The sequence below is a fragment of the Bombus terrestris genome, chromosome 7, assembly GCF_910591885.1.
Source record: "Bombus terrestris chromosome 7, iyBomTerr1.2, whole genome shotgun sequence".
Taxonomy (NCBI): domain Eukaryota; kingdom Metazoa; phylum Arthropoda; class Insecta; order Hymenoptera; family Apidae; genus Bombus; species Bombus terrestris.
In genome coordinates, this window is record NC_063275.1 from 13,926,752 (window position 1) to 13,949,873 (window position 23,122).

General features: G+C 30.4%; 5 protein-coding genes across 8 annotated transcripts; 2 read left to right on the forward strand and 3 right to left on the reverse strand.

Moving 5' to 3' along the window:
- Nucleotides 1-98: 98 nt before the first annotated feature.
- LOC100643119 (coiled-coil domain-containing protein 102A) lies at nucleotides 99-2,925 on the reverse strand. The gene is made up of 7 exons (XM_012310287.3): nucleotides 2,515-2,925; nucleotides 1,566-2,299; nucleotides 1,265-1,490; nucleotides 975-1,184; nucleotides 633-880; nucleotides 447-532; nucleotides 99-376 (listed from the first exon to the last, which is right to left on the reverse strand). The coding sequence occupies exons 1-7, from the start codon at nucleotides 2,623-2,625 to the stop codon at nucleotides 354-356; spliced, it is 1,638 nt and encodes a 545-aa protein (XP_012165677.1). The 5' UTR covers nucleotides 2,626-2,925; the 3' UTR covers nucleotides 99-353.
- A 79-nt stretch (nucleotides 2,926-3,004) lies between these two features.
- On the forward strand, nucleotides 3,005-5,583 carry LOC100642998 (negative elongation factor B). The gene is made up of 7 exons (XM_012310283.3): nucleotides 3,005-3,858; nucleotides 3,929-4,096; nucleotides 4,176-4,301; nucleotides 4,385-4,654; nucleotides 4,728-5,012; nucleotides 5,086-5,286; nucleotides 5,373-5,583. Exons 1-7 carry the CDS (start codon nucleotides 3,250-3,252, stop codon nucleotides 5,523-5,525), a joined length of 1,812 nt encoding a protein of 603 aa, XP_012165673.1. The 5' UTR covers nucleotides 3,005-3,249; the 3' UTR covers nucleotides 5,526-5,583.
- An 81-nt stretch (nucleotides 5,584-5,664) lies between these two features.
- Nucleotides 5,665-8,451, reverse strand: LOC100643242 (putative RNA polymerase II subunit B1 CTD phosphatase RPAP2). 3 transcript variants are annotated; one of them, XM_012310290.2, is made up of 7 exons: nucleotides 8,309-8,451; nucleotides 7,979-8,178; nucleotides 7,774-7,883; nucleotides 6,519-7,706; nucleotides 6,302-6,462; nucleotides 6,044-6,214; nucleotides 5,665-5,971 (listed from the first exon to the last, which is right to left on the reverse strand). In XM_012310290.2, the coding sequence occupies exons 3-7, from the start codon at nucleotides 7,876-7,878 to the stop codon at nucleotides 5,812-5,814; spliced, it is 1,785 nt and encodes a 594-aa protein (XP_012165680.1). In that variant the 5' UTR covers nucleotides 7,879-7,883; nucleotides 7,979-8,178; nucleotides 8,309-8,451; the 3' UTR covers nucleotides 5,665-5,811. The 3 variants fall into 3 exon arrangements, with proteins under 3 accessions (XP_012165680.1, XP_003396630.1, XP_048263085.1); XM_003396582.3 differs by having other exon boundaries at nucleotides 7,774-7,888; XM_048407128.1 differs by lacking the exon at nucleotides 8,309-8,451 and having other exon boundaries at nucleotides 7,774-7,888; nucleotides 7,979-8,241.
- A 347-nt stretch (nucleotides 8,452-8,798) lies between these two features.
- On the forward strand, nucleotides 8,799-18,531 carry LOC100642693 (CCR4-NOT transcription complex subunit 1). 2 transcript variants are annotated; one of them, XM_012310291.3, is made up of 14 exons: nucleotides 8,799-9,202; nucleotides 9,765-9,977; nucleotides 10,127-10,561; nucleotides 10,647-10,943; nucleotides 11,027-11,970; nucleotides 12,069-12,222; nucleotides 12,301-13,302; nucleotides 13,376-15,013; nucleotides 15,094-15,357; nucleotides 15,431-15,648; nucleotides 15,735-15,941; nucleotides 16,010-16,136; nucleotides 16,214-17,742; nucleotides 17,823-18,531. In XM_012310291.3, the coding sequence occupies exons 1-14, from the start codon at nucleotides 9,101-9,103 to the stop codon at nucleotides 17,899-17,901; spliced, it is 7,209 nt and encodes a 2,402-aa protein (XP_012165681.1). In that variant the 5' UTR covers nucleotides 8,799-9,100; the 3' UTR covers nucleotides 17,902-18,531. The 2 variants fall into 2 exon arrangements, with proteins under 2 accessions (XP_012165681.1, XP_012165682.1); XM_012310292.3 differs by having other exon boundaries at nucleotides 16,010-16,130.
- A 27-nt stretch (nucleotides 18,532-18,558) lies between these two features.
- LOC100642881 (pyruvate dehydrogenase phosphatase regulatory subunit, mitochondrial) lies at nucleotides 18,559-22,746 on the reverse strand. Its single transcript, XM_003396579.4, has 14 exons — nucleotides 22,269-22,746; nucleotides 21,976-22,188; nucleotides 21,742-21,905; nucleotides 21,475-21,638; nucleotides 21,202-21,385; nucleotides 20,928-21,133; nucleotides 20,557-20,872; nucleotides 20,226-20,383; nucleotides 20,001-20,149; nucleotides 19,718-19,925; nucleotides 19,510-19,599; nucleotides 19,251-19,430; nucleotides 18,972-19,172; nucleotides 18,559-18,849 (listed from the first exon to the last, which is right to left on the reverse strand). The coding sequence occupies exons 1-14, from the start codon at nucleotides 22,526-22,528 to the stop codon at nucleotides 18,640-18,642; spliced, it is 2,703 nt and encodes a 900-aa protein (XP_003396627.1). The 5' UTR covers nucleotides 22,529-22,746; the 3' UTR covers nucleotides 18,559-18,639.
- Nucleotides 22,747-23,122: the final 376 nt, after the last annotated feature.

Sequence of the window (23,122 nt, forward strand, 5' to 3'; positions counted from 1 at the left end):
AATATTCGCAAAAGTGTTCATAGTATAAAACATTACAAAAAGAATTATATATATATATACAGTTATATGTAAAATTAATAAAAAAGAGCAAATTATAATACAAACTTGAAAAAATAGTCTAATTTAAACAATAATACAATACTGAAATAAACAATAATATTTCATTATTTCAGTTCAGTTATTAAATAAATAAGTTCTTATATATTTAACAGGGTTATGATAATTCAAAAGTATTACTACATCGACTGGTGTATACATTTTGGAAAATATGGAAAAAATTGCTTTTCACATTCCAAGTTTCACATTTATCATTGCTCGAATTAATTTAATATTATTATTAAAATGAGTGAATACTAGGCTTCCTGTGGCTCATATTCTGAAATAGTATTTATACGATTTATTTATATTTATTAAATTGATACAAAAATCAATATATTGAAACTTACCATTCGTTAATTTGCCATCATTGGTTATATGTAATTTTTCTTCAAGATTTTCTCCTATTCCTACATCTACCGAGTAGGTATCAGTACTGATAACAAATTAATTGTCAATATGAGTTCTATAATTTAACTAAAAAAATGTGGATATATCATATATTCAAGATATTAATAAATATTGTTACTATTTACCTATTTCGAAAATGTTCCAATTGTACATTAGCTGATTCTAACTGTTCTAAGAGATCCTCATTTGCTCGTTGCAATTTACGAACACTGTTAGTTGCAGCATCCACTTCATCTTGAACTGCAGCTAATTCTTTTTTCAATTCCTCTACTCTCGCTCTAACTCTCTTTACTTCTGCTTCATATTGCTCTGATCTTCTCATAGCATGTGAAAGTTCTGTTGTTTTTTCTTCCAGAGATTTTTTCAATATTGTCTAACAATAGACAATAATAAAAATGTTTAATTAAATTAGTATAATCATATACTAAACATATATTCAAATTAAAGTGTTAGTACATAGTACAAACCACATTCCTAACTAAAAATTCTTGTTGCAATTGTCTTGTATCACTGTCTGATGTGGAAACTGGACGTGATCGTCGAGATTCTATCCTTTCTTGTAAATCATTTAATTCATTACGAAGTTGCTTATTTTCACGTTCTAAAGAAATTTTTTCTGTTTCCAAACGTTCTCGTTTTCCCCATTCGGCTGCATTTTCTGCTTGAAGTTTCTCTAACTAAAATCATATAATCACAAATAATTATAAATATATCAAAGTTTTAAATATATTTCAATATTTATATTTATAAGATCTACCTCAGCCCTAAGTTCACACAGACGACGATTCATTCCTTCTCTACTGGAAGCTTCATCAATTATACCAGCTTGTACATCGCTAAGCTTAATTTGAAACCGATCTTTCAATTCAAGTAATTCTCTTGTAACATCAGCTTTGCTTTCTTCTAATTCTTCACACTGTTTTCTTAATTGTATTATTTCTGCTTTCAATTTTTCCATACCACGATGTAAAGAATTTTTTTCTCTATTAAAATAAAATCCAATTAATTCAGTAAATTGAATTTAGATATAAATAAATAATAATTTTTCATGTTCTTACTCTCTTTCAGTAGAAATAGTTTTTGTAGCTTCATCCAATTTATGTTGGAGTAAAATTATTTTTTGTACATATGAATCATCTGTACGTGTTTGTAATGAAGACGAATTTTTCTCTACATTATCTTCTACTGAATTAGAATCTGCAACTAATCTTGCAATATCTTTATCTAATGAATTAAGAGGACTCTCTTTATATAATTCTACAGCATGTTTTGGCACTGCACCTTGTAATACATATTCTTCAATATCTCTATCTGGCAAGATACTATGACTTCCTAAGCAAACATTAGAGTCATCAAGAACTTTACAAGTAAGTAAATCTTTCTGAGAATTTACACTTTCACTTTGTTCCACATTATTGTAAAACTTCAATAATTCATCTATACCTAATGTATTTCTTAATTGTGGATCTGATTCTAAAACTGTAAAAATTTGTTGATCAAATTGGCCAGCGTGTTTTAGCAATACCATATGTATTTTTTCCATTTCTTTTTTTAATTGTTCATTTTGTAATTCAAGTTCCTGGCATTCGTGTTTATAACTATTTGCATCCTTTACAGCAATTTCTAATTTTGATCTAAGCGTCTTTGCTTCTTCTCTTGCCATATTCCTTTCATTACGTACTTTGCTCCACTTTTCTCGCCAGTTAGCGGTACAATCTGACCACCACCTCATTGTTTTTTCCATTTGTGCAGCTCGTGCTCTTGCTTCCTCAAGTTCTCTTTGTCTTAAAGCCTAAGGATATTGAAAATAAAAAACTTACTATATGTAAATATTATTCTATTATTAAAATAAATATATGTAATCATTGCTATTGTTTATAGAGAAATAAGTAAGAGTAAAATGTTTTTAATATTTCGTACGTATAGAGTGTAATTTATTTTTTATGTAAAGTAACAAGATCAATTTGTTATGGTTCAAAGATAAGAGTAACAAATTTTAACTATTACTTCTTTAGTTTCCCATTCACTATCCACATAGCGTGATGAAGATGGTACATTAACATCGTGTTCTCTCATATATCGTCGAGAAGACGTCCCACTAGCTGTTGATTGTGCCATAGTAACCTAAAATACTACTATTTTATGAGTGAATGTACGTTAAACGGTATATATTCCTTCCGAATCAAATCACTTAACAAATTTAGAGACAATTTCTGTATCTTATTTATACTTTAATTTACATTATATTTAAGAGAATAGCAATCTGAATACAATATTTGAGTAATTTTGATCTTTATACATCACATAGTATATTCATCTGAGCTGACATTTGTGTTATCTATATATAAATATACATATACATATATAGCTATAGGTACATATTTCGTAAAAGGAAACAGAATAAGTATAAATAGTTATATTTTTTCTATTCACTGTTGGTTTAAGCAGGTATATATATAAATTCAATAAGTCATTGCTAAATTTATTGTGATATCGTAATGATATACAACAATATACTGATAATTTCAGGTTCTATAAAAGTAATACAAAATTATTTATACGATGAGAAATCGTATTTGAGAAATAATTGTAATTAAAAATGAAAAATATTTAGAGATAATTCTTTGTACATCTTAAAATATATCGCAATTATTAAAAAATTTATTCAATCATATAATATTACTTTATAATTCTGTATTCATTTGTGTGTAAAGATATTCCATATAGATAAACAAAACAGTAATGAATACTGTGAAAAATAGTTGTGAGATTGGAAATGGTTTGGATGACCTTGGTATACCTGGGCAAGGTTTCTTAAGAGATGCTTTAACAAGTTGTACAGACCCACTGAAAGCAATTGAAGAATTTCAGTTAGAAAATGGTATTTTATTACCATCTTTACGTCCAATGTTACCTTTACTTGATCTTCATGGAGTAAGAAGACTAGATTTTCATGCATCAGTTCTTGAAGAATTAAGAGAAAAGTTAATAAAAAGAATTAATGAAATTGGAACAGAAAGAGCAGACAGAGGTTCAGCAGGTGACAGAAGATTAAAAGAATTATTGTCCAAAAGTTTTCCAGCTGTAAGAGTTGCAGCACTAAGGCCAGTTGTTATGTGTATTTTAAGAAACACCCCACACATAGAAGATAAATATTTACGAGTACTTGTTCGAGAAAAAGAATTATACAATGATGCAGACACTGAAGTTAAACGTCAAATTTGGAAGGATAATCAGAGTTTATTTGGAGATGAAGTTTCTCCACTATTTAGTCGATATATCATTGAGAAAGAACAAATATTATTTGATCATCGAAACTTAAATAGTCTTTTCTTTATGCCTTCTCCCAAGGTATAGTATATTAGAAATAAATATTCATAAAAAAATTGTGAATTTCTAATTATATAATTTATATATTTAGGTAAGAAGACAAGGTGAAGTAGTACAAAAACTAGCACATATGATTGGACATAGTGTAAAATTATATGACATGGTATTACAATTTTTAAGAACTTTATTTTTACGTACAAAAAATATACATTATTGTACATTAAGAGCAGAATTATTAATGGCCTTACATGATTTAGAGGTAAATTTGTATCATTTTAAATTACTTATACAATATTATGTAAAATGAATATAATATTATCTAAATAATAAATATTTAGGTACAAGATATTATTTCTGTTGATCCATGTCATAAATTTACTTGGTGCCTTGATGCATGTATTAGAGAAAAGAATGTTGACATTAAAAGATCCCGTGAATTACAAGGTTTTTTGGATAGTATTAAGGTATGTAATAAAAATATTTGCATTTAATAATAATACCTATTTACTTATTGATAGGAAGTAAAATGATCTGCAGTTTTTTACAGAGAGGTCAAGAACAAGTCTTGGGTGATCTAAGCATGATATTATGTGATCCATATGCAGTAAATTTCCTTGCTAGTAGTGCAATCAAAATTGCACTTCATTTGATAAATGGTGAAGCACTGCCTAGAGAAAATGCAGTTCTTGTATTGTTACTCAGAATGCTTGCATTAGGTTTATCTGCTTGGCAAATGATTGATTCACAAGATTTTAAAGAACCAAAACTAGATAGTCAAGTTGTGACAAAATTTCTACCTGCACTTATGTCTTTAATGGTAAACTTACATAGGCTGTATATAGTAATACGTAATTTTAAATAAATGTAATAATTAGTAATTCATATTTTAGGTCGATGATCAAATAAGACAATTAAATTGTAAACTTCCACCTGATGAGAGAGAAAGTGCAATTGCTATAATAGAACATTCTGGTCCTCCTCCTGATGCTTGTCAAGCATATGCACAACTGTCAGGAGTAGCTGCTGTTTTGTCTATGTATTACGCATTACATGTAGGAGGTGGTGGTGGAATAGGAAGAGGTAGAGGTGATGCTAGAGGTTTAATGAGAGTATTAGCTACTTTACCAAATTGTCAAGCACAACGTGCATTTGAAGATCCCTTTTTACACACTTTAGTAAGCACATTTTACTTAAAACTTAATAATCATTGATAGCATAATAACTAATTAATTTGCACATGATTTACAGGTATCATTATTAATATTAAATATGGCTGATGAATTTCCTAATGAATCATTCTGTACAGTCATCTTTGACGAATTTTTCTTAGCTGGATTAGGCAGAGACAATGTTACACGCCATTTATTAAAGTTACTTTGGTACATCCATCTAAAGTTACCCCCGACTCGTCTTCATACACTAATAAAAGCGCTCCAACCAACTAGTCAGGTAATATATTTTTATTAAAAGAAAAAAATAAAGTTATATTATATCATAACTATATAACAGTTTCATAACCTCATGTATAATTTAAGCATAATGAAGCAGTACATAATCTTTATGAAGCTTTACGTGATAAAATTGGGAATCGCTCCACAGAAGATCAATTAACAACAACACAAATAGATACATTAGGACTTGAATGTCCACCCTCTCCTCTTACTGGTGTACCTACACCAGCGTTGTAAACATAATGTAACTTTTTTTATTAATATATTCGAAAATAAAACTTAATTATGTAGCTTATGAACAGTTAATTTTTTATGTTGTACGTTTTTTTAATTTTAATGAATAATGAATTGAATGAATAATGAATTTAAGACATAATAAAAATTTCATATATATATCTTTATTCCACTTATATTATACAATAAATATAAAAGTATGTATATACTTTCAATGTAACATATAATATTCAAAGCGTAGGGATGTTACATAATATGCATAATTTAAGCGACATTAGTATTTTTATTATTATACAGGTATTTGTTTATCTGTATTATTAATTAATTCCATTACTAATCTATCTAAATAATTTGGATCCAACTTGTATGACATTAAAATCATTGAGATGTACATTGATGCTTGTTTACTTAACAATACAAATTTTAGCTCAGGATCTATCATACTCAACCTAAGTAAAATATATTAAAACATTGATCATTTTTATGATGATTAAATATCTACAGTTTATTGAAATACTTACATTTTAATGATAATAAGACCCACAAGAGTCCATTCAACTGTTTTAAAAATAACATTTGCAGCAGACAATGAGAAAGTGTTAACTAATGCTTTAATTAAAGTACTCTTTTCTCTGCTGTACATATATTGTGGTAATTTATTACTAGCTAAAGCACATAATAGGTCAGGTAATCTATAACAAAAAAAAAAAAATACAAAATAAACATATTTATAAAATTATAAATTAAGAATATTAAAGAAACATAGAAGATCATATTACATTTTATTAAGTTTGTCTAAAAATATTCGACGTCGAAGTATTTTAGGCGCATGTGCTTCTGTTAAAGGTAATATTGGAGTAAAATCATTATCCTGATCAGTAACTTCTGTAGTGTTTTTGCGATTTTCTATAATCATACTCCCTTTATAAAATGCCCGAACCTACAAATGATATTTATGTTAGAGATTCCTTACTTTTTAAATTAAGCTGTACATACTTTTAATTCCATTTTTTCCCCCTCTTCTTGAAGAACACATATATGAGGTAGTGGTTTTAAAGAATTTGTTGTTAAATCTACATGGATGTCTTTTTCATCTTCCAACTGCAATTTATTTAATTTTTTACACAGATGCATGTATCTATCATGTTGAACTATATTTTCTAACAATTGATTTCTAATATCTTCATTTCCTAGTAATAAAGAAATTGTATCTTTAGTAATCCAATCCCTTACATTATGTTCAATATGAATTGCAAGATTATAAAATTTATTTGACTGATTTTCTTTAGTAGAATTTTGTTGCCTATTTTGTTCATTTTTATTTTGTTTTATTTTTTCTATAGGATCTTTATTACTAATAACAGTATTATATTTTGAAATAGTTGTATTATCCTCTGTTCCTGATGTTTCAAGTAACTCATTTTGTTCTTTATTTTCTATATTTTGATTTTTGTCTTTATCTACAGGAGTAGCACAATTATTTACATTTGTAGTATTTTGAATTCCTGTATAATCTAGTAAGGTATTAGCTTCTATGGTACACATTCTTTTAACAGTACTATCATTTATGTAGTCTTTAGCAGTGCTACCTTTGTCTTCTAAATTAATAGATGCTTTCTTCACACCTACAGATTCCTTAACACCATTTTCTGGAAATTCTTTTAAAATACCAGGTTTTTCAATAATATTGTTTGCTACATTTTCACTACTTCTTAGAGACATTTTTATTATACATTCATCATGTGCTTCAACTTTTGAAGATTTACTGAGAAGTGTATTTTCCGTACTTTTGGATGTTTTATTATTTTTTACATGTTCATCTGTGTTTCCAGAATTCAGTACCATTTCTATATCTCTCACATGAATTTCGTCTTTAAGCATACTTTCTTTTAATTCGTCTTTGTTTAGCAATATTTTAAATTCTGGTATTTCTTCTTTATCTCTCAACCATAATGGACTCGTGGGCATTTGTTCTAATAAGTAATTTGAAGCTCCATAACAATGTGAACTACAAAAATTTTTACGCCTTGTTATATCATAAACCTTATTTTTTATTGTTGATATATGGTATCGTTGATCAATTATTTTTGTTAATGTATTACTACATAATACATAGCCACATAATTTGATTATAGCCCTTTCCTCAATTACATCTTCCATGTGACTTTTGTTAATATATCTTAGCTGTAAAAAAATTGATAATTATTTAAAGTAAACGTCAAATTATTTAAACACTTAAAAATATACTTACATTAGTCAAAAGCCATTGGAAATCTATTTTTGGTTCTAGAAGATGTTCAACAATTCTAAGAGCTTTGGCATCACATTGTTTCTTTTTAATTATTGCTAATTGCATTTGTGCTTTACTTAAAAAATATAATAAATTGGTATATATTACATATATTTTTTATATTTCAATTATATTTTTAAATACATTTATGCAAAATAAATCTTACCTCATCTTCTTTTTCACTTTTTTCCTTTCAAAAGTTTCTTTTCTAATATTGGACATCTCCATTTTTAAATAATAATTACAAGAAAATCTATTTTTATAGAATCTGTTTAGTCACAACTCAGTCTACTCTTGTGTACTATTGAAACTATTACTCTACTACTGATCTACTTTATACAATATCTTATTTTAGAAGCAGACATCCTGGAAAACGTAAGATAAAAAAATTCCTGTATTTTACATGAATAATAAAAAATAATAGAATAATCGAATTATAATAAAATCAAGTTGTAAATCAGATTTTAAAACTATTCTTCACACAAATGTATAGTACCTAATAAAAAGTAGAAAATTTAAAAATATACAAAAATGGAGTGAACATTCTTCATATAATATTGTTTATACTAGTTATGTTTATGTTTAAGATTTACTTATATTATTTAGTAAAGTATTTTTACTATTTTTTATTTTATATACTTAACACTAATGTTTGAATGTGATTAAGTAAGAATTTACAATTTTATCATCCCTTGAAAAATATTTTAGTAAAGGTACATATCTATTTTTCAGTGAAATAATGATCATACTAAAGTTGGTCAACCTGTTTACGCAATTAATTAATCAAAGTCCAAACAAATTTAGTTGTTTTCTTAATCATATATGATTGTAAAATAAAAAAAAATGAATTGACATGCTCTTTGTAATAGAATTTATAAGAAAACTGTTTACAATTATGTAAAAATTAGTAATACAACATATAGGAAAATGTAATAGATTTTCATTCGAACGTTAACGCTCTCTAGTGACGATTTAAAGAAACATTGAACCGGCTGTCTTGTAGAGGTAGAAGTCTACCGAAGTAGATGGAAAAAAAAGACCAGTAAAGTGTGACTGGTTATATGGTGTGATTTTGGAGTAGTGTTACGTTTTCAGTATTATCTTGTTGTGCTCGCCATGACGTTGGTTTGAAATTGTATTTCAAAATATTAATCCCGATGTTGGTCGCAGGACTGTGCCAATGTAGTTTTCATGCTTTTAACGAGGAGAGAATCCGGGGAGGCAATTCGTGGATACCGAAGAAAGCTTCAAACGTGTTTGAAGCTTTCGAGGTCGTATTCATGGAACTATGAACCTGGACTCGTTGTCTTTTACTTTGTCACAAATCAGTTATTTGGTTACGAATTTAAATAAGAAAAATTTTCGAGACAGCTGCCAAGAAATATCAGTTGTAAGTAGAAAAAAACCTGTTGTACTACTGCATCTCTTGTGCCCACCCCTTCCACCTTCTATTCATCACACGCCGTCCTCGGAACAACGCAATATGCTTCGTGAATATTATTACAGATTCCATCTAATTTCAATTATTAAAGTGAACATCTTCATAAAAAAAAAATAAATGTGGATTTATATATAGATTAATAAACTTATTCTATAAGTAATGGCAATTGAATATTCACGCGGCATGAAATACATCTTGAACTTAGCCTCTTTCCGTAATTTGTATGTATTCCAACGTATTATTTCGAACGATGAAACTCTGTATATTTTTCAATGCTCACTTCTAAAACATAAATAATAATAATAATGTTTCAGTTATTTAACAAATATAATAGTTGTAAAATACTTATTTGTTTGAAGTTATCTTGAAATATATTATAATCTTTTCTCAATTTTATTTCTGTTACTGAGTATATGATAATGCTGTAGAGGTCATATCTAATATATTCATGTTTATATACATATTTTATATATGATAATTCATCATTCTAAAATGTATTATTGTATTCTAGCTGGTGCAGTGGAAGGGTTTGGAGGCAGACAGACATTTGCTGCGCTCTTTACTCTCGTGCATTGACTTTTCCACAGGAGAGTCACCAGAATTAAGTGCGAGAGATTACTTTCAAGTGCAACTTCTAAAACAAGAGTGTACTAATCTTCTTAGCAAACCTTCTTTTATTTCTAATCTGTGCTTTGCTATAGACCATCCATTTCATCAACAAAAGGTATATTTTACTTTTTATTTAGGTAAAGATTATCAGAATTAGTGTGTATATATGTGTATACTTATATAAATTGATATATATCAAACATTTCTTCATGTCACATTCTTTTAAAACAAACAACTTTTGTTAATTTTAAGTTTATCTTTTAGACTTTGAACCCATCACCAAAGTTTTTTTTACGTTTAAAAAAGGCACTTGGGTTAACTCTGGTACAAGAAGTTGCATTTGCGATTGCATTGCTCCATTCTGAGAATACTGAAATTCGTACATTAGCTCTAGAGCACGTACAAAAACAGCTGCCTGAATTGATAAAAAATTATATTAATTCCGAAACAAGCAACAGACATCACGAAGAAGGATTGCACGATTCATTGCCTGAAGTTCTTCATCTTATATTGTCTCAAGCTTTTCATTCAGCCAATCAATTTGGCCTTTCATCTGAAGCAAAAGAAAAATTTCTCAAGAATTTGAGGCGCGATTTTCCCCGTGAGCTGGTACCAGTGGTGCTAGCACCACTCTTGTACCCAGACAACGGGGAAACTCCGCAAACCAAAATCGAGCTAAACATGGCTGTTAATCAAATGGTAATACAAATAATAATAACTGTATAATTATTTTAATATATTATATATTAAAAATCTTTTAATGCATGTAATATGTCTATTTTAGGATGGGAATTCTCTAGTAGAATTGATTATGGAATTAGGATATGGATTCACTAACAGTGTTGAAGAATGTCGATCAGCCTTAGCTGGTTTAGGGGCTCGAGAAATATCTCCAACATGCGCAGCAAGGGTTTTAGGTCATATGGCACGTAGCTGTAGTAATCTTGATGATGCTGGAGGATTACAATCATTTTGGGGTAATTCAGGAGCTACACAAGATGCAAATAAGGAAAAATCAAGTGATAATGCTGCTCCTACTACATGGAATGTTGAAATTTTTGTTCAAGCTTTAAAAGAAATTGTAATCTTTAGTAACTGATATCTAATAACTTCATGTATTAAATTAAGTATTTAATTTTAATTTATGTTCATTGTTAATTACAGCAATCAACATTATCTTGGAATGAAGTGATAGTTAAACTAGATCATGCAGAATTTGTTATCAAAGATAGACAAGGATTGAATTTGTTGATCACAGGATTAAGGTTGGGATTGCAACATCAAGGATATCCTCCAGATATGTTTCCCGTGGAACTTTTTTATCGTCATTGGGATAACATAGAAGGACAGTTTTCTCTAGTGCAACAAATTTTAAAGTGCCCTGATATATTTTGTTTTGCCGATTATCCATATCATTCTGTAACTGTTGATGTATTGAAAGCAGCACCAGAGAGTGACAGTAAAGAAGCACAAACTTGGAGATCCTTAAATGTAGTTGAATTACTCTTGCATATGGCAGAAAGAGGACTGTATGGACCAGTTCAAGAAATATTTAAGTGGCCCATTCAACACTGCCCTGATGTTCTTGTATTAGCATTATTACAAATTAGTGCTCCTGTTACAATACTTAGACAAGAATTACTTAGTACATTAATGCCTATTTTTCTTGGAAATCATCCAAATTCAGCTGTTATTCTACATCATGCATGGCATGGAAATACAGTTAAAATAAAATCTATTATTATGCATGCTATGGCAGAATGGTATATACGTGGAGATCACGATCAAACAAGACTATCTCGTATTCTTGATGTTGCTCAAGACCTCAAAGCATTAACTCATTTATTGACTGCTCAATCATATCCATTTGTTATTGATCTAGCCTGTTTGGCTTCAAGAAGAGAATATTTAAAATTAGAAAAATGGTTGACTGATAAAATTAGAGAACAAGGAGAAGTTTTTGTTACTGCTTGTGTAAAGTTTTTACAAAGACGTTGTCCTCAAGTAATGGGACCTGGTATAAAGGAAGATCTTACAGTACCAAAAGCAAGTCAACTTCCACAAGAAACACTAACAACAATGCTTGCTTGTTTGCAAGTATGTGCTGGGTATGTTTTACTATTTTTGTATTCTAAATATTTTTAACATAAATAATATTTCCTTATTATTAATATTGTTTTTATTTTTCCTCTTTTTTATTTTACAGAAGTGTATCTCAAGAATGTTCCGAGGCAATAATGACAATGGTACAAAATTGTAGTCTAATGTTGAGTAAAAGTACAATGAGTAGACCTCCACCACCAGGAGTTTTACGACATCGTGGATTGGAACCTTTTAATCCAGCAACTTTGGGAGGACAGGTATCGAAATTAATGTAATTTCTTGTATTTACTTGTACACTAATCTTATATATAAACATATCTTATTTAATTTTGTAGTTGTTTTCTTCAAAACAAGTGGACCCGCTTGGAAATTTAAGTTCAAGTCTTGCATCTATGGGTTTGGGTTCCAGTCTTGGTCCACCAAGTAGTTCTGCGTTTAATTTATCAGGTGCACTTGGACCTTTAGTATCAGCACCTGGCTCTCCTTCTCGTCTCATGGGACCTTCTCCAAGTCCATTTCCGATGTTACCATTATCTTCACAGTTGCATTCAGGACCAGTTGGTACGCAAGGACCATCTGTTTTACCTGGAAATACGACAATCGGAGGATTAGGACGACTTGTACCACCAACAGGCATTGAAAAAGCAAGAATACCTGAAACATCGAACTTATTTCCTGATATGGCACAAAATGTTTCCAAAGAAATTGAAGATGAAGCAAACAGTTACTTTCAGCGAATATACAACCATCCGCCACATCCTACCTTATCAATTGATGAAGTTCTTGATATGTTAAAAAAATTTCAAGAGTCTGGTAGTAAAAGAGAGAGAGAAGTATTCAACTGTATGTTACGAAACTTATTTGAGGAATATCGATTTTTTCCTCAATACCCAGATAAAGAGTTGCAAATTACGGCACAGTTATTCGGAGGAATTATTGAAAGAGGATTGATTAATAGCTATATGACACTTGGATTAGCTCTGAGATTTGTATTGGATGCACTTAGGAAACCAGAAGGCAGCAAGATGTATTACTTTGGCATAACAGCTCTGGATCGGTTCAAAATCCGTTTAAAAGACTACCAAACATACTGTGAGCACGTCAGGACAATTCAACATTTCAGTGAGTTTCCACAACATTTAATTGAGTATATAGAATATGGATTACAGGGGCAGGAGCCTCCCGTAAGACCTCAAGGTTCAATCCTCCCAAAATCTTTAGCAGCTATGCTGGCACCAGTTACTACACCATATAAAACTATTACGACAACAACAATAACGACAAGCACTACTCAAGCGAAATCATCCACGACTCCAACCACCTCTCTCTCAGCCAGAGTAAGTAAACTATAAATTTGAGAACTGCATAATAAATTTTCATTGTTACTTATGATCTTTTCTTTAATTTTAGCCTTCTATTGCTAATGCAACAAACATTGATACGTTATTAGTCGCAACCGATAAAGAAGAAAAGATAACGACACCTCCAGAAGCTTTGCAAGATAAAACAGCATTCATCTTCAATAATCTTAGTCAACTTAATTTACAACAAAAATGTGACGAAATTCGAGAAATTGTCACAGAAGAGTATTGGCCTTGGATGGCTCAGTATTTAGTAATGAAACGTGCAAGCATAGAATTAAATTTCCATGCTTTATATTCAAATTTTCTGGACTGTTTGAAATTACCAGAAGTGTACAAAATGGTTACTAGAGAAACATTTAGAAACATAAAGGTTTTATTACGAAGTGATAAAGGAATAGCGAATTTTTCTGACCGCTCACTTTTAAAAAATTTAGGTCATTGGCTAGGAATGTTAACTCTTGGCAGAAATAAACCGATTTTACACATTGATATAGATCTAAAAAGTTTACTTGTCGAAGCATATCATAAAGGTCAACAAGAACTTCTTTATGTCGTTCCATTTGTTGCTAAAGTACTTGAAAGTTGTGCAAAAAGTCGTGTTTTTCGTCCACCTAATCCTTGGACAATGGCAATTATGAATGTATTAGCAGAATTACATCAAGAACCTGACCTAAAATTGAATTTAAAATTCGAGATAGAAGTATTATGCAAAAATTTAAGCATTGATGTAGGTGAATTAAAACCTGCGCTTTATTTAAAAGATCCAGAAAAATTACGGAACTTAGAATATCAACTATCACATCCTAATAAAAAGTCTGAATCAAACAACAATCAGCAACAAACACAAGGTCCTATCGAAGAATTGGTTGGCCCCACTACTACCGGAACTATTGTTCCACAAACAGCTCCAGCAAATACAACACCATCTTTACCTACTGGTCCACCAGAGCCGCGTTTTAATTATATGGATATTTCTGTAACAGGGATTGCTAATATTTCTCAACATATCACCATTAATAATAATTTGCCATTATTCCAAACGCACCCACATTTGAAACAGTTTGTTCGTCCAGCTGTTGAAAGAGCAATTCAAGAATGGATTCATCCTGTAGTTGATCGATCGATCAAAATAGCTCTAACCACTAGCGAACAAATTGTGAGAAAAGACTTTGCATTAGATCCAGAAGAAGTTCGAATGAGAACAGCAGCAAGACATATGGTTCGTAATTTAACTGCTGGAATGGCTATGATTACTTGCCGTGATCAAGTTTTGACGTCAATTAGTACAAATTTAAAACAAGCTTTTTTAACTGCAATGATTGGCACAACCCCACAACAAAAAGAACTTGCAGAACAAGCAGCTAATGTAGTAGCTGCTGATAATATGGAACTTGCTTGCGCATTTGTACAAAAAACAGCTATTGAAAAGGCAATTCCAGAAATGGATAAACGTTTATTAAATGAAATTGAATTACGAAAAATTGCACGGCAAGAAGGAAGAAGATATTGCGATCCATTACTTAAATATCAAGCTGAGAGAATGCCTGAACAAATAAGATTAAAAGTTGGCGGAGTGACGCCTCAACAAATGGCTGTTTATGAAGAATTTGCGAGGAATATTCCAGGATTCTTACCACTATCTGAACGAGACACACAAGCTTTGTTAATGCCAAAACCTGTTACAGTATGTATTCTATATTCTACATGTCGTATATTTATAATTATTATATAATATTGCTTATTTAAAATACTCTTTTCTTAAAGGAACCTACTGTAACTGCATTTGCTGCTAATCCAGCAGTTGCAGTAGCGACGGCGCAACAAGTTGCTGCATATGCAGCAGCCGTGAGTAACGATGAAGTTGGAGCTATGTTAGAAAAACTTGCAGCTGAAGTTGAAGTATTACTTGCTGCAATGGGTCCAGTTGCACCACCCCCACAACATGCTACTCTTCACAGTCTCTTAGATTCTATTATTCTAACACGAAGATCAAGAGATGCAGGCGCTGCTATGACATTACTTAAAAAAGTAAATTATTACAAATTATATTATTTAAGTATGTAATCTACATTATATACAATCTATATACCTCTAATTCTAGGCTGTAGAAGGTTTATTAGATGGCCCTACCATTACCAGCGGTGTAATAGATTCAGAAATTATATTGCGATATAGAGAACTTCATTTACGTATTTTAAAATGTTTACAAGATCCACGTGCCTATGGCATGCAATGGACAAACAAACACATTACTCGGTGTTTAACTGAGTGTCGAGAAGAGTTTCGATACAACTTCGAAGCTGTCGATTATCTTATCAGGTATTCTACTTTTCTTAATATATTACTAAATTATTAAATTTATTTGAGTGATAAAATATAAATAGCACCGTTACTATCGTTTTTAGGTCTCATTTAATTAGTCTTCCACAGTATGATTTAGCTTTGGCTCAAGCTATAGATTCTGGAAATTCTATGGCAACAGCATTTGCTATGCAGTTGGTGCAACTTTATTTAATTGATGAAAGACAAACTACACATGTTGCCGAATCTGACCTATTTCACACAATTGAAATACTTGCCCGAATAGCTCACCACAGAGCACCACCTGAAGGGTGACTATTAATATTACGATATTAATTAGTGCAGAATTAATTCAAATAAAACATATATTTTTTTTCAGAATTTTACTGTTTAGACTGACAAATCTGATAGAATCATTACGCGTAAATCATGATACAGGAGTATTAGCAGACAGAGCTCCTGCTGGCCCTACAGCGCATATTCATTCTGGAATTCTACAGGTGAGAGTAAGTAAATTCTGCCAATCTTAAGGCACCAAGAACACACGTTTGTATTTACAATTTATGTTATTTGTTTTTTACAGGCTCGTGACTTTGACGATCCACCTGGATTGATGGAAAAGACGGAATATTTATTACGCGAATGGATCTCAATGCATCATAATCCAACGCACGCTCGTGATCCCACGAAAGCTTTCGGAATGTTTGTTCATCAAATGAACATTCATGGAATCCTTAAAACAGACGATCTCATAACAAGATTCTTTAAATTGAGTACTCAGATGTGTGTCGATTCGTGTTATCGTGCTTTAGCTGATACAAGTGCTGCAATACCTGTTGTTCGTGCGAAATGTTTCCATTCGTTGGATGCTTTCGTTCGTTTGATCGCACTTCTGGTAAAACATTCTGGTGATAGCACAAACACTCATACGAAAATTAATTTACTAAACAAGGTTTTGGGAATCGTTGCTGGTGTATTACTACAGGATCAGGAAATGCGAGGAACTGATTTTCAACAATTGCCGTATCATAGAATTTTCATCATGCTTTTCTTGGAACTTTGCGCCCCTGAACCTGTATTGGAAGCAATAAATTATCAAGTATTAACTGCTTTCTGCCATACGCTACATATACTTAGACCAGCCAAAGCTTCAGGATTTTGTTACGCTTGGCTGGATATAGTTGCACACAGAGTTTTTATTGGACGTACGCTTGCGATTACACCACAACAAAAATGTTGGGGCATGTATGCGCAACTTTTAATTGATCTCTTTAAGTACCTTGCATCATACCTTCGAAACACGGAACTTGCAAAGCCTGTTCTTACGTTATACAGAGGAACAATTAGAGTACTATTAGTTTTATTACACGATTTTCCTGAATTTCTTTGTGAATATCATTACGGATTTTGTGATGTAATTCCACTTAATTGCACACAGATGAAAAATATTGTTTTAAGCGCATATCCAAGAAGTATGCGGTTACCTGATCCATTCACACCGAATTTAACAGTTAATCTGCTGCAGCAAGCAACACATACTCCCCGAATATTGACAAATTTTGCATCTATGATACAGCCATTAAGTTTCAAAAAAGAACTTGATTCGTATTTAAAAGCGCGAGCTCCAGTTACTTTCCTTTCTGAATTGCGTAGTAATTTACAAGTGTCTCAAGATACTGGTTTTCGCTATAATATTCCATTAATGAACGCTCTCGTACTTTATGTTGGGACACAAGCTATATCTTTTATTCGCAGTAAAGGACATACGCCTAACATGTCTGCTATCGCACATTCTGCACATATGGATATATTTCAAAACTTGGCAGTGGATCTTGATACAGAAGGTCGTTATTTATTCATAAATGCAATTATGAATCAGTTACGGTATCCTAACACCCATACGAATTACTTCAGTTGTACACTTCTATACTTGTTTGTTGAAGCTAATACGCAAGCGATACAAGAACAAATTACAAGAGTTATTCTTGAAAGACTTGTTGTAAATAGACCTCACCCATGGGGTCTTCTCGTTACTTTTGTTGAACTTATCAAAAATCCAACATACAAATTCTGGACGCATGAATTTGTTCACTGTGCACCAGAAATTGAAAAGTAAGTTATTAAAAATAATTGTGTATTTTATTATTTTGATTTTTCATATAATGTATATTTTTTTATTTATATTGTTTCAGGTTATTCGATTCAATAGCTCATTCGTGTAGGAACCTAAAAGATTTAGAATCCATTCGGGAACCGAATATCCCAGAGTGATAGGACGCTTTATTTTTCATTGTCGATTTGTGTACAGTAAAAAAGAAGAACATAAATAATAAGAATCGCGTGTAAAAAGTTGTTAATGTACGGATAGATGTACCATACTTTGGGCTTAACTTTTGGTGGATAGATATTGAATAATCGTATATTAAGTGTATCAATTGAGCTAGAATAAGCGAGATTACTATTATGTTAATATTTTAATAAAAATATTGTTGCATCGATCAGAAAGCAACGAACATTCAACCTCACAAAATGTGTCTTTTGAACAGTGTACTTGATACAGTGTGTTACCACGACATTGTAATATTATAGCACAAATGTCAGTATAATGCGTATCATAATGAAGAAGAGGAAGGCAAGACAGCAAGGGTGTTCAAGAAGTAATAGTGAATTTTTGTAGGTTAAATTGAATATAAATGTATTATGAATAAGTGGTATATTGAATCAGTACCAAAATTAATATGTTGTACTATGTAAGTCATTTAGGGAGTATTTGCAGAATGTATGGTGCACCTGAAAATCTGTAATATAGTATATAATTACTAGTATACATTGATGTAATTTTTTAAGAATTGTAGCTACGAAAAAAGATAAAGCTGATTAATTAAAATGTGGTTTAAGTAATCCTTTGCTTTATATGTTAAATAGTGATTTATAATTGTCACTTATTAAATAATTTATTAAACTTTATATACATTATTTGTACACAATTCAAAATTTATATTGTCAGAGTCAAACAACTTGATGATCACGTGTTGCATGGTAAGAATCCCTTTCCTTATCTGGAAATTTGGTTGGTAAATTAGGACTATGCAAATGACATTTTGCGGGAAATTTTATTCCCGCTACATCTACTTCGTAATCTCCTGACAATATATACTCATTTGTCACTTCTTGTGGACGTCCTTGTGAGTCAAAATTTTGAACAAATCCAAGACAAATCTAAATAAAAATTTATTAATTATTATAAATGTTTATATTTTGTAATTTGTATACTTTCAAAATTTACCAAAGTTTTATAATCATATAAATTTAGTAATCTGTTAATAACGTTAAATATGTACCTGCTTTTTGAATGTAAATCCGTAACCTGTAGTAGTTGTCATTCCACAATATTTTCCATTTCTAAAAATAGGTTCACTGCCCCAACACCATGTATCTAATTCGGGATCATGATCGTTTAATAATAGCTGCACATATTTCCGTTTTACACCTTCTTCGCGTTGTTTTAAAAGAGCATCTCTTCCAATAAAATGCACACCTTTCTATTAAGCATATAGCTTTAAAATATTGTTTTAATTAAACTTTAATATATAAATCATGTAAATTCTAAAGATAACTACATCTAATTTTACTCTCCAAGTTCGTCCACATTCCAAAGGAGTAGTAAAAGTGTCTAAATCTTGACCCCAAAATGCGTAAAATTTTTCAACTCGTAAAGCTCGAGTTGCATAGTAACCAGCATGTTTTATTCCATACTTAACTCCAGCATCTACTAATCTTGTATAAACATGTAATGCAAACTACAAATGTGTAATGTGTACATCAATAAAATATAAAATTCATAATTTGAAAATTTTTTTATTAATTTAGGATACTAACTTCATTTGGAATATATAAGACATAGCCAAGTTCTCCAGTATGAGTTAGATTCATTGTGCGTATTCCATTAGCAAGACCAACATCTAACTCCTTTTCAAGAAATAAATGTGTGGTAAACACAATAAAATTAAATATGAATAATATAATAATTAAATATACTTATAAGTAATAATAAATATAATTTTAATTAATAATTAATAATACATACCTTAAAAGTAAAAAATGGAAAATTTTTGGGATTTAAGTCAGTATCTGTTAATTCTGATAATAATTGCCTAGTAGCAGGACCCATAATACAGATTGCTGTATATGCTGATGTTACATCAGATACTGCTACAGAACCATCTACTGGTAAATGACGATTAATCCAATGCTTACATCGAGTTTGTTGTATGGTAGGTGCAATCATCATATAACTTAAATATAAAAAGACTGATTATATAGCTATATCTTATACCTTATAAATTGTGCAACTTATTTAAACAACTTACTGATTAGGAGCAATACGTGCTAAACTGCAATCATTTTCATAACCTCCACGATGATTTTGTAGTCCTGTATGAATAATACCTCCTACTGGAACATCAACATCATTGGAACACAAATATTGCAAAAAGTCGACTACTTCCGTTCCATTTGACTAAAACAATACACGAATTGAAAAATGATGTAATGCAATAATATATTCATATATTAGTTACAATAATCTATCATACCCATAAATCAATTTTAGTGAAAGAAGAATAGTCGCTTAGTCCAATTGTTTCTCGACATGCGGCATACTCATTCCAAACTGCTTCAAACCAAGGTGGTTTACTGAACGTATTTGTATATGCTATCTTACATCTTTGAAACCCATCAATCGTCTCTAAATCTGTGTAGCAAAGCAATCTGTATAATAAAATCCAGTTTCTTCTTTTATAATACAGACATGTTAATAAATAATGTTTTATGAAGAATTTTATATTAAAAGATATAGAAATATCTATCTTCTAATATAAAATTTTTCATAGAAAATTTTTTTTTTATAAAAGAGAGTGAACTTACCATTATCGCCATCCAATTGAAACCAGGATGGTCGCTCGTACCCCATTACTTGACCAAATATAGCACCAGCTGCTCGAAGTTTTGGATAAATTGGAGACATTCTTAAATTTCTACCAGTTTTAAATTCATGATGTGGATATTGTAGAGCATAATGCATGCCAGGAACTTCTTTTACTCGATCACGTAGGAATTTACGATTATTATGAAGTCCCAAAAATCGTGACACATCTAATTCATACATATCTAAAGATGTTGAACCATTAACTATTAATTCTGCAGTTGCTCGACCAACTCCACCAGCTGCTGATATACCCACCTATGAAAATTATATTTTTGTATATCTTATAATTTCATAAGTTAAAGTAACTTACCGTTTTCATACCAGCAGCAATATAATAATTACGTATTTCTGGTGCTTCACCAACTATCCACTTACAATCTGGAGAAAATGCTTCAGGACCATTACATAATTTTTCTAAAATAGCATTTCCTAGACTTGGAATTCTATAAAGCATTTGTTCAAGTAATATATGAAAATGGTCCCAATCTTCTGGCAGAAATCTTTGCTCTGTACCTCCTAAATTAAAATTTGTTGCATATTTAAATCTATATGAGATCAATAATAAATAAAAATCTATATCCAACCAGGTATTGTTCCATCTTCAAATGCTGGTTTTGCAACTGGTTCAAAGCCACCAGCTAATAAACTTCCGTTATTTTCTCGAAAATAAATATATCCATCTAAATCCCTTATAACAGGGGTCATAGGATCTAAACCATTAATTGATTTTGTATGCAAATAATAATGTTCTACAGGATGGAGAGGCACCTAAAAATAGAATATATTTAATTCAGATCATTTACAAAAATTATATTTCTTTCTTATATTCACTAATAACAATAAAGGAAATATTTAACCTTTACATATGGCTCGCTTAATTTTCCTACATTACGTGCCCAAAATCCAGCACAATTGACAAAATGTTCGCACTCAATAATACCATGTGTTGTTTCTACAGCTGCAATTCTACCATTTTGTGTAATAATTTTAGTAACTTTACAGTTTTCAAACACTTTAACACCTAAAAGTATTAGAAGTTAAATGTATTCTACAATCTCGTTATAATATGAAATTAAATACATATTCTTATATCCTTTTTTAATTTCATGAAAAACCGTAAACACCTTTCTTTCTTGCCTCTCCTATTAATGTTAAACAAATTTGATATGGATCTCCCACTCCATCCCCTGGGATCCATAATCCACCAACTAAATCATCTACTCGTAATAATGGACATATTTCTTGTACTTGCTTTGGAGTAATCAAATGACATTCAATATTGCAGGAACTAAAAATATTCATAGAATGATCTACATTTAATTAATTTTATATACTATTACAATTAGTAATTGACTCACATAGACTGTGCTTTCATTCGTCTAAATACAGTCATACGATCTCTTGTGCGTGCTAAAGAAAGACTACCACATTGTTTCCATCCTGTTGATAAGCCTTTTTTTTCTAATGCTTTATATAATGCTATGGTATTCTGAGCAAGCTTAACTTGTGCCAAACTTGGTTTAAAAGCTCCTACTAATCCTGATGTATGCCAGGTTGTTCCACCTCCTAATCTAAATTTAATCAAAGTAAACAAATGAAAATACATTTTCATTCAGTCTAAAATGGACTTACAAAGTCTGCCATTTCATACCTGCCGCTTTCTACAATAACAGTTTGAGATCCTAATCCCATAAGTGAAAGATGATAAGCAACTGCACCACCCATAACACCACCTCCACATATAACAACTTTTGTTTGCTTAGGAAGTGGATCATCAACATCATCATTTGTTTCTACAGTAGTTTTTGAACTACTATGTCTTATTCTTTTGTTGTAGTTGTAAAAAGCAAAATTATTCCATTTTGTCACAAATTTATTACAAATTAATTTAGAATGATGCCACATTGTCATAATGTATATAGATAGAACTTTAATATCTTTTACTAATTTTCACGTAAAAACAATATAAATATACATGCATGTTTATAGATCATCACGTTTCTTTTAAGGTTAGATTGTTATAGAATGCGAGACTGTTCTCTGAACTATCGTTTCATTAATTGTTTTCAAACATTATCAACTATATTATGTTAACATTTAATTTACAAAATTCAAAATACGTTTAGTCTTTAATAAATGTCATGTTCCTGTAAGTTTTTATGATCACTTAGATAAAATTGGTTTGAAAAAAGATAAGTAGTTATAACCAATTTATGTTAAATAAATGTAAAAAATTTTATTTGAATTATAATTTTGATTGTTATATAATAATACAGTTTTGAAAATATAAAAAAAATGTTTAACTAGTAAAAATCGACGAAAATATGTAAACGCAGGTAAAAATTACTTAGGACATCAATTTTATTCATTTTGTTTATTATTAATATAGAATACATTGCTAAACATTTTATATAAAAGCATATATATTACACTAAAGTAATATCAAAAATACAATTTAGTTAATATGCTTATTTTTACGATTATTGTTATTTATGACTATATTTT

Coding starts and splice junctions, on each gene's coding strand:
- LOC100643119 (XM_012310287.3), bottom strand. CDS start 2,625: ATGGCACAATCAACAGCTAGTGGGACGTCTTCTCGACGATATATGAGA. Junction 2,300..2,514: donor GTGAATGGGAAACTAAAGAA/GTAATAGTTAAA, acceptor CAATATCCTTAG/GCTTTAAGACAAAGAGAACT. Junction 1,185..1,264: donor TGTGTGAACTTAGGGCTGAG/GTAGATCTTATA, acceptor ATATGATTTTAG/TTAGAGAAACTTCAAGCAGA.
- LOC100643242 (XM_003396582.3), bottom strand. CDS start 8,040: ATGGAGATGTCCAATATTAGAAAAGAAACTTTTGAAAGGAAAAAAGTG. Junction 6,463..6,518: donor GGGAAAAAATGGAATTAAAA/GTATGTACAGCT, acceptor TATCATTTGTAG/GTTCGGGCATTTTATAAAGG. Junction 6,215..6,301: donor TTAGACAAACTTAATAAAAT/GTAATATGATCT, acceptor TTTTTGTTATAG/ATTACCTGACCTATTATGTG.
- LOC100642881 (XM_003396579.4), bottom strand. CDS start 22,528: ATGACAATGTGGCATCATTCTAAATTAATTTGTAATAAATTTGTGACA. Junction 21,639..21,741: donor AGGAGAGGCAAGAAAGAAAG/GTGTTTACGGTT, acceptor TAATACTTTTAG/GTGTTAAAGTGTTTGAAAAC. Junction 20,873..20,927: donor TTGCTGCTGGTATGAAAACG/GTAAGTTACTTT, acceptor TAATTTTCATAG/GTGGGTATATCAGCAGCTGG.
- LOC100642998 (XM_012310283.3), top strand. CDS start 3,250: ATGAATACTGTGAAAAATAGTTGTGAGATTGGAAATGGTTTGGATGAC. Junction 3,859..3,928: donor TCTTTATGCCTTCTCCCAAG/GTATAGTATATT, acceptor TTATATATTTAG/GTAAGAAGACAAGGTGAAGT. Junction 4,097..4,175: donor TGGCCTTACATGATTTAGAG/GTAAATTTGTAT, acceptor ATAAATATTTAG/GTACAAGATATTATTTCTGT.
- LOC100642693 (XM_012310291.3), top strand. CDS start 9,101: ATGAACCTGGACTCGTTGTCTTTTACTTTGTCACAAATCAGTTATTTG. Junction 15,358..15,430: donor CTATGACATTACTTAAAAAA/GTAAATTATTAC, acceptor CTCTAATTCTAG/GCTGTAGAAGGTTTATTAGA. Junction 17,743..17,822: donor TGTGCACCAGAAATTGAAAA/GTAAGTTATTAA, acceptor ATATTGTTTCAG/GTTATTCGATTCAATAGCTC.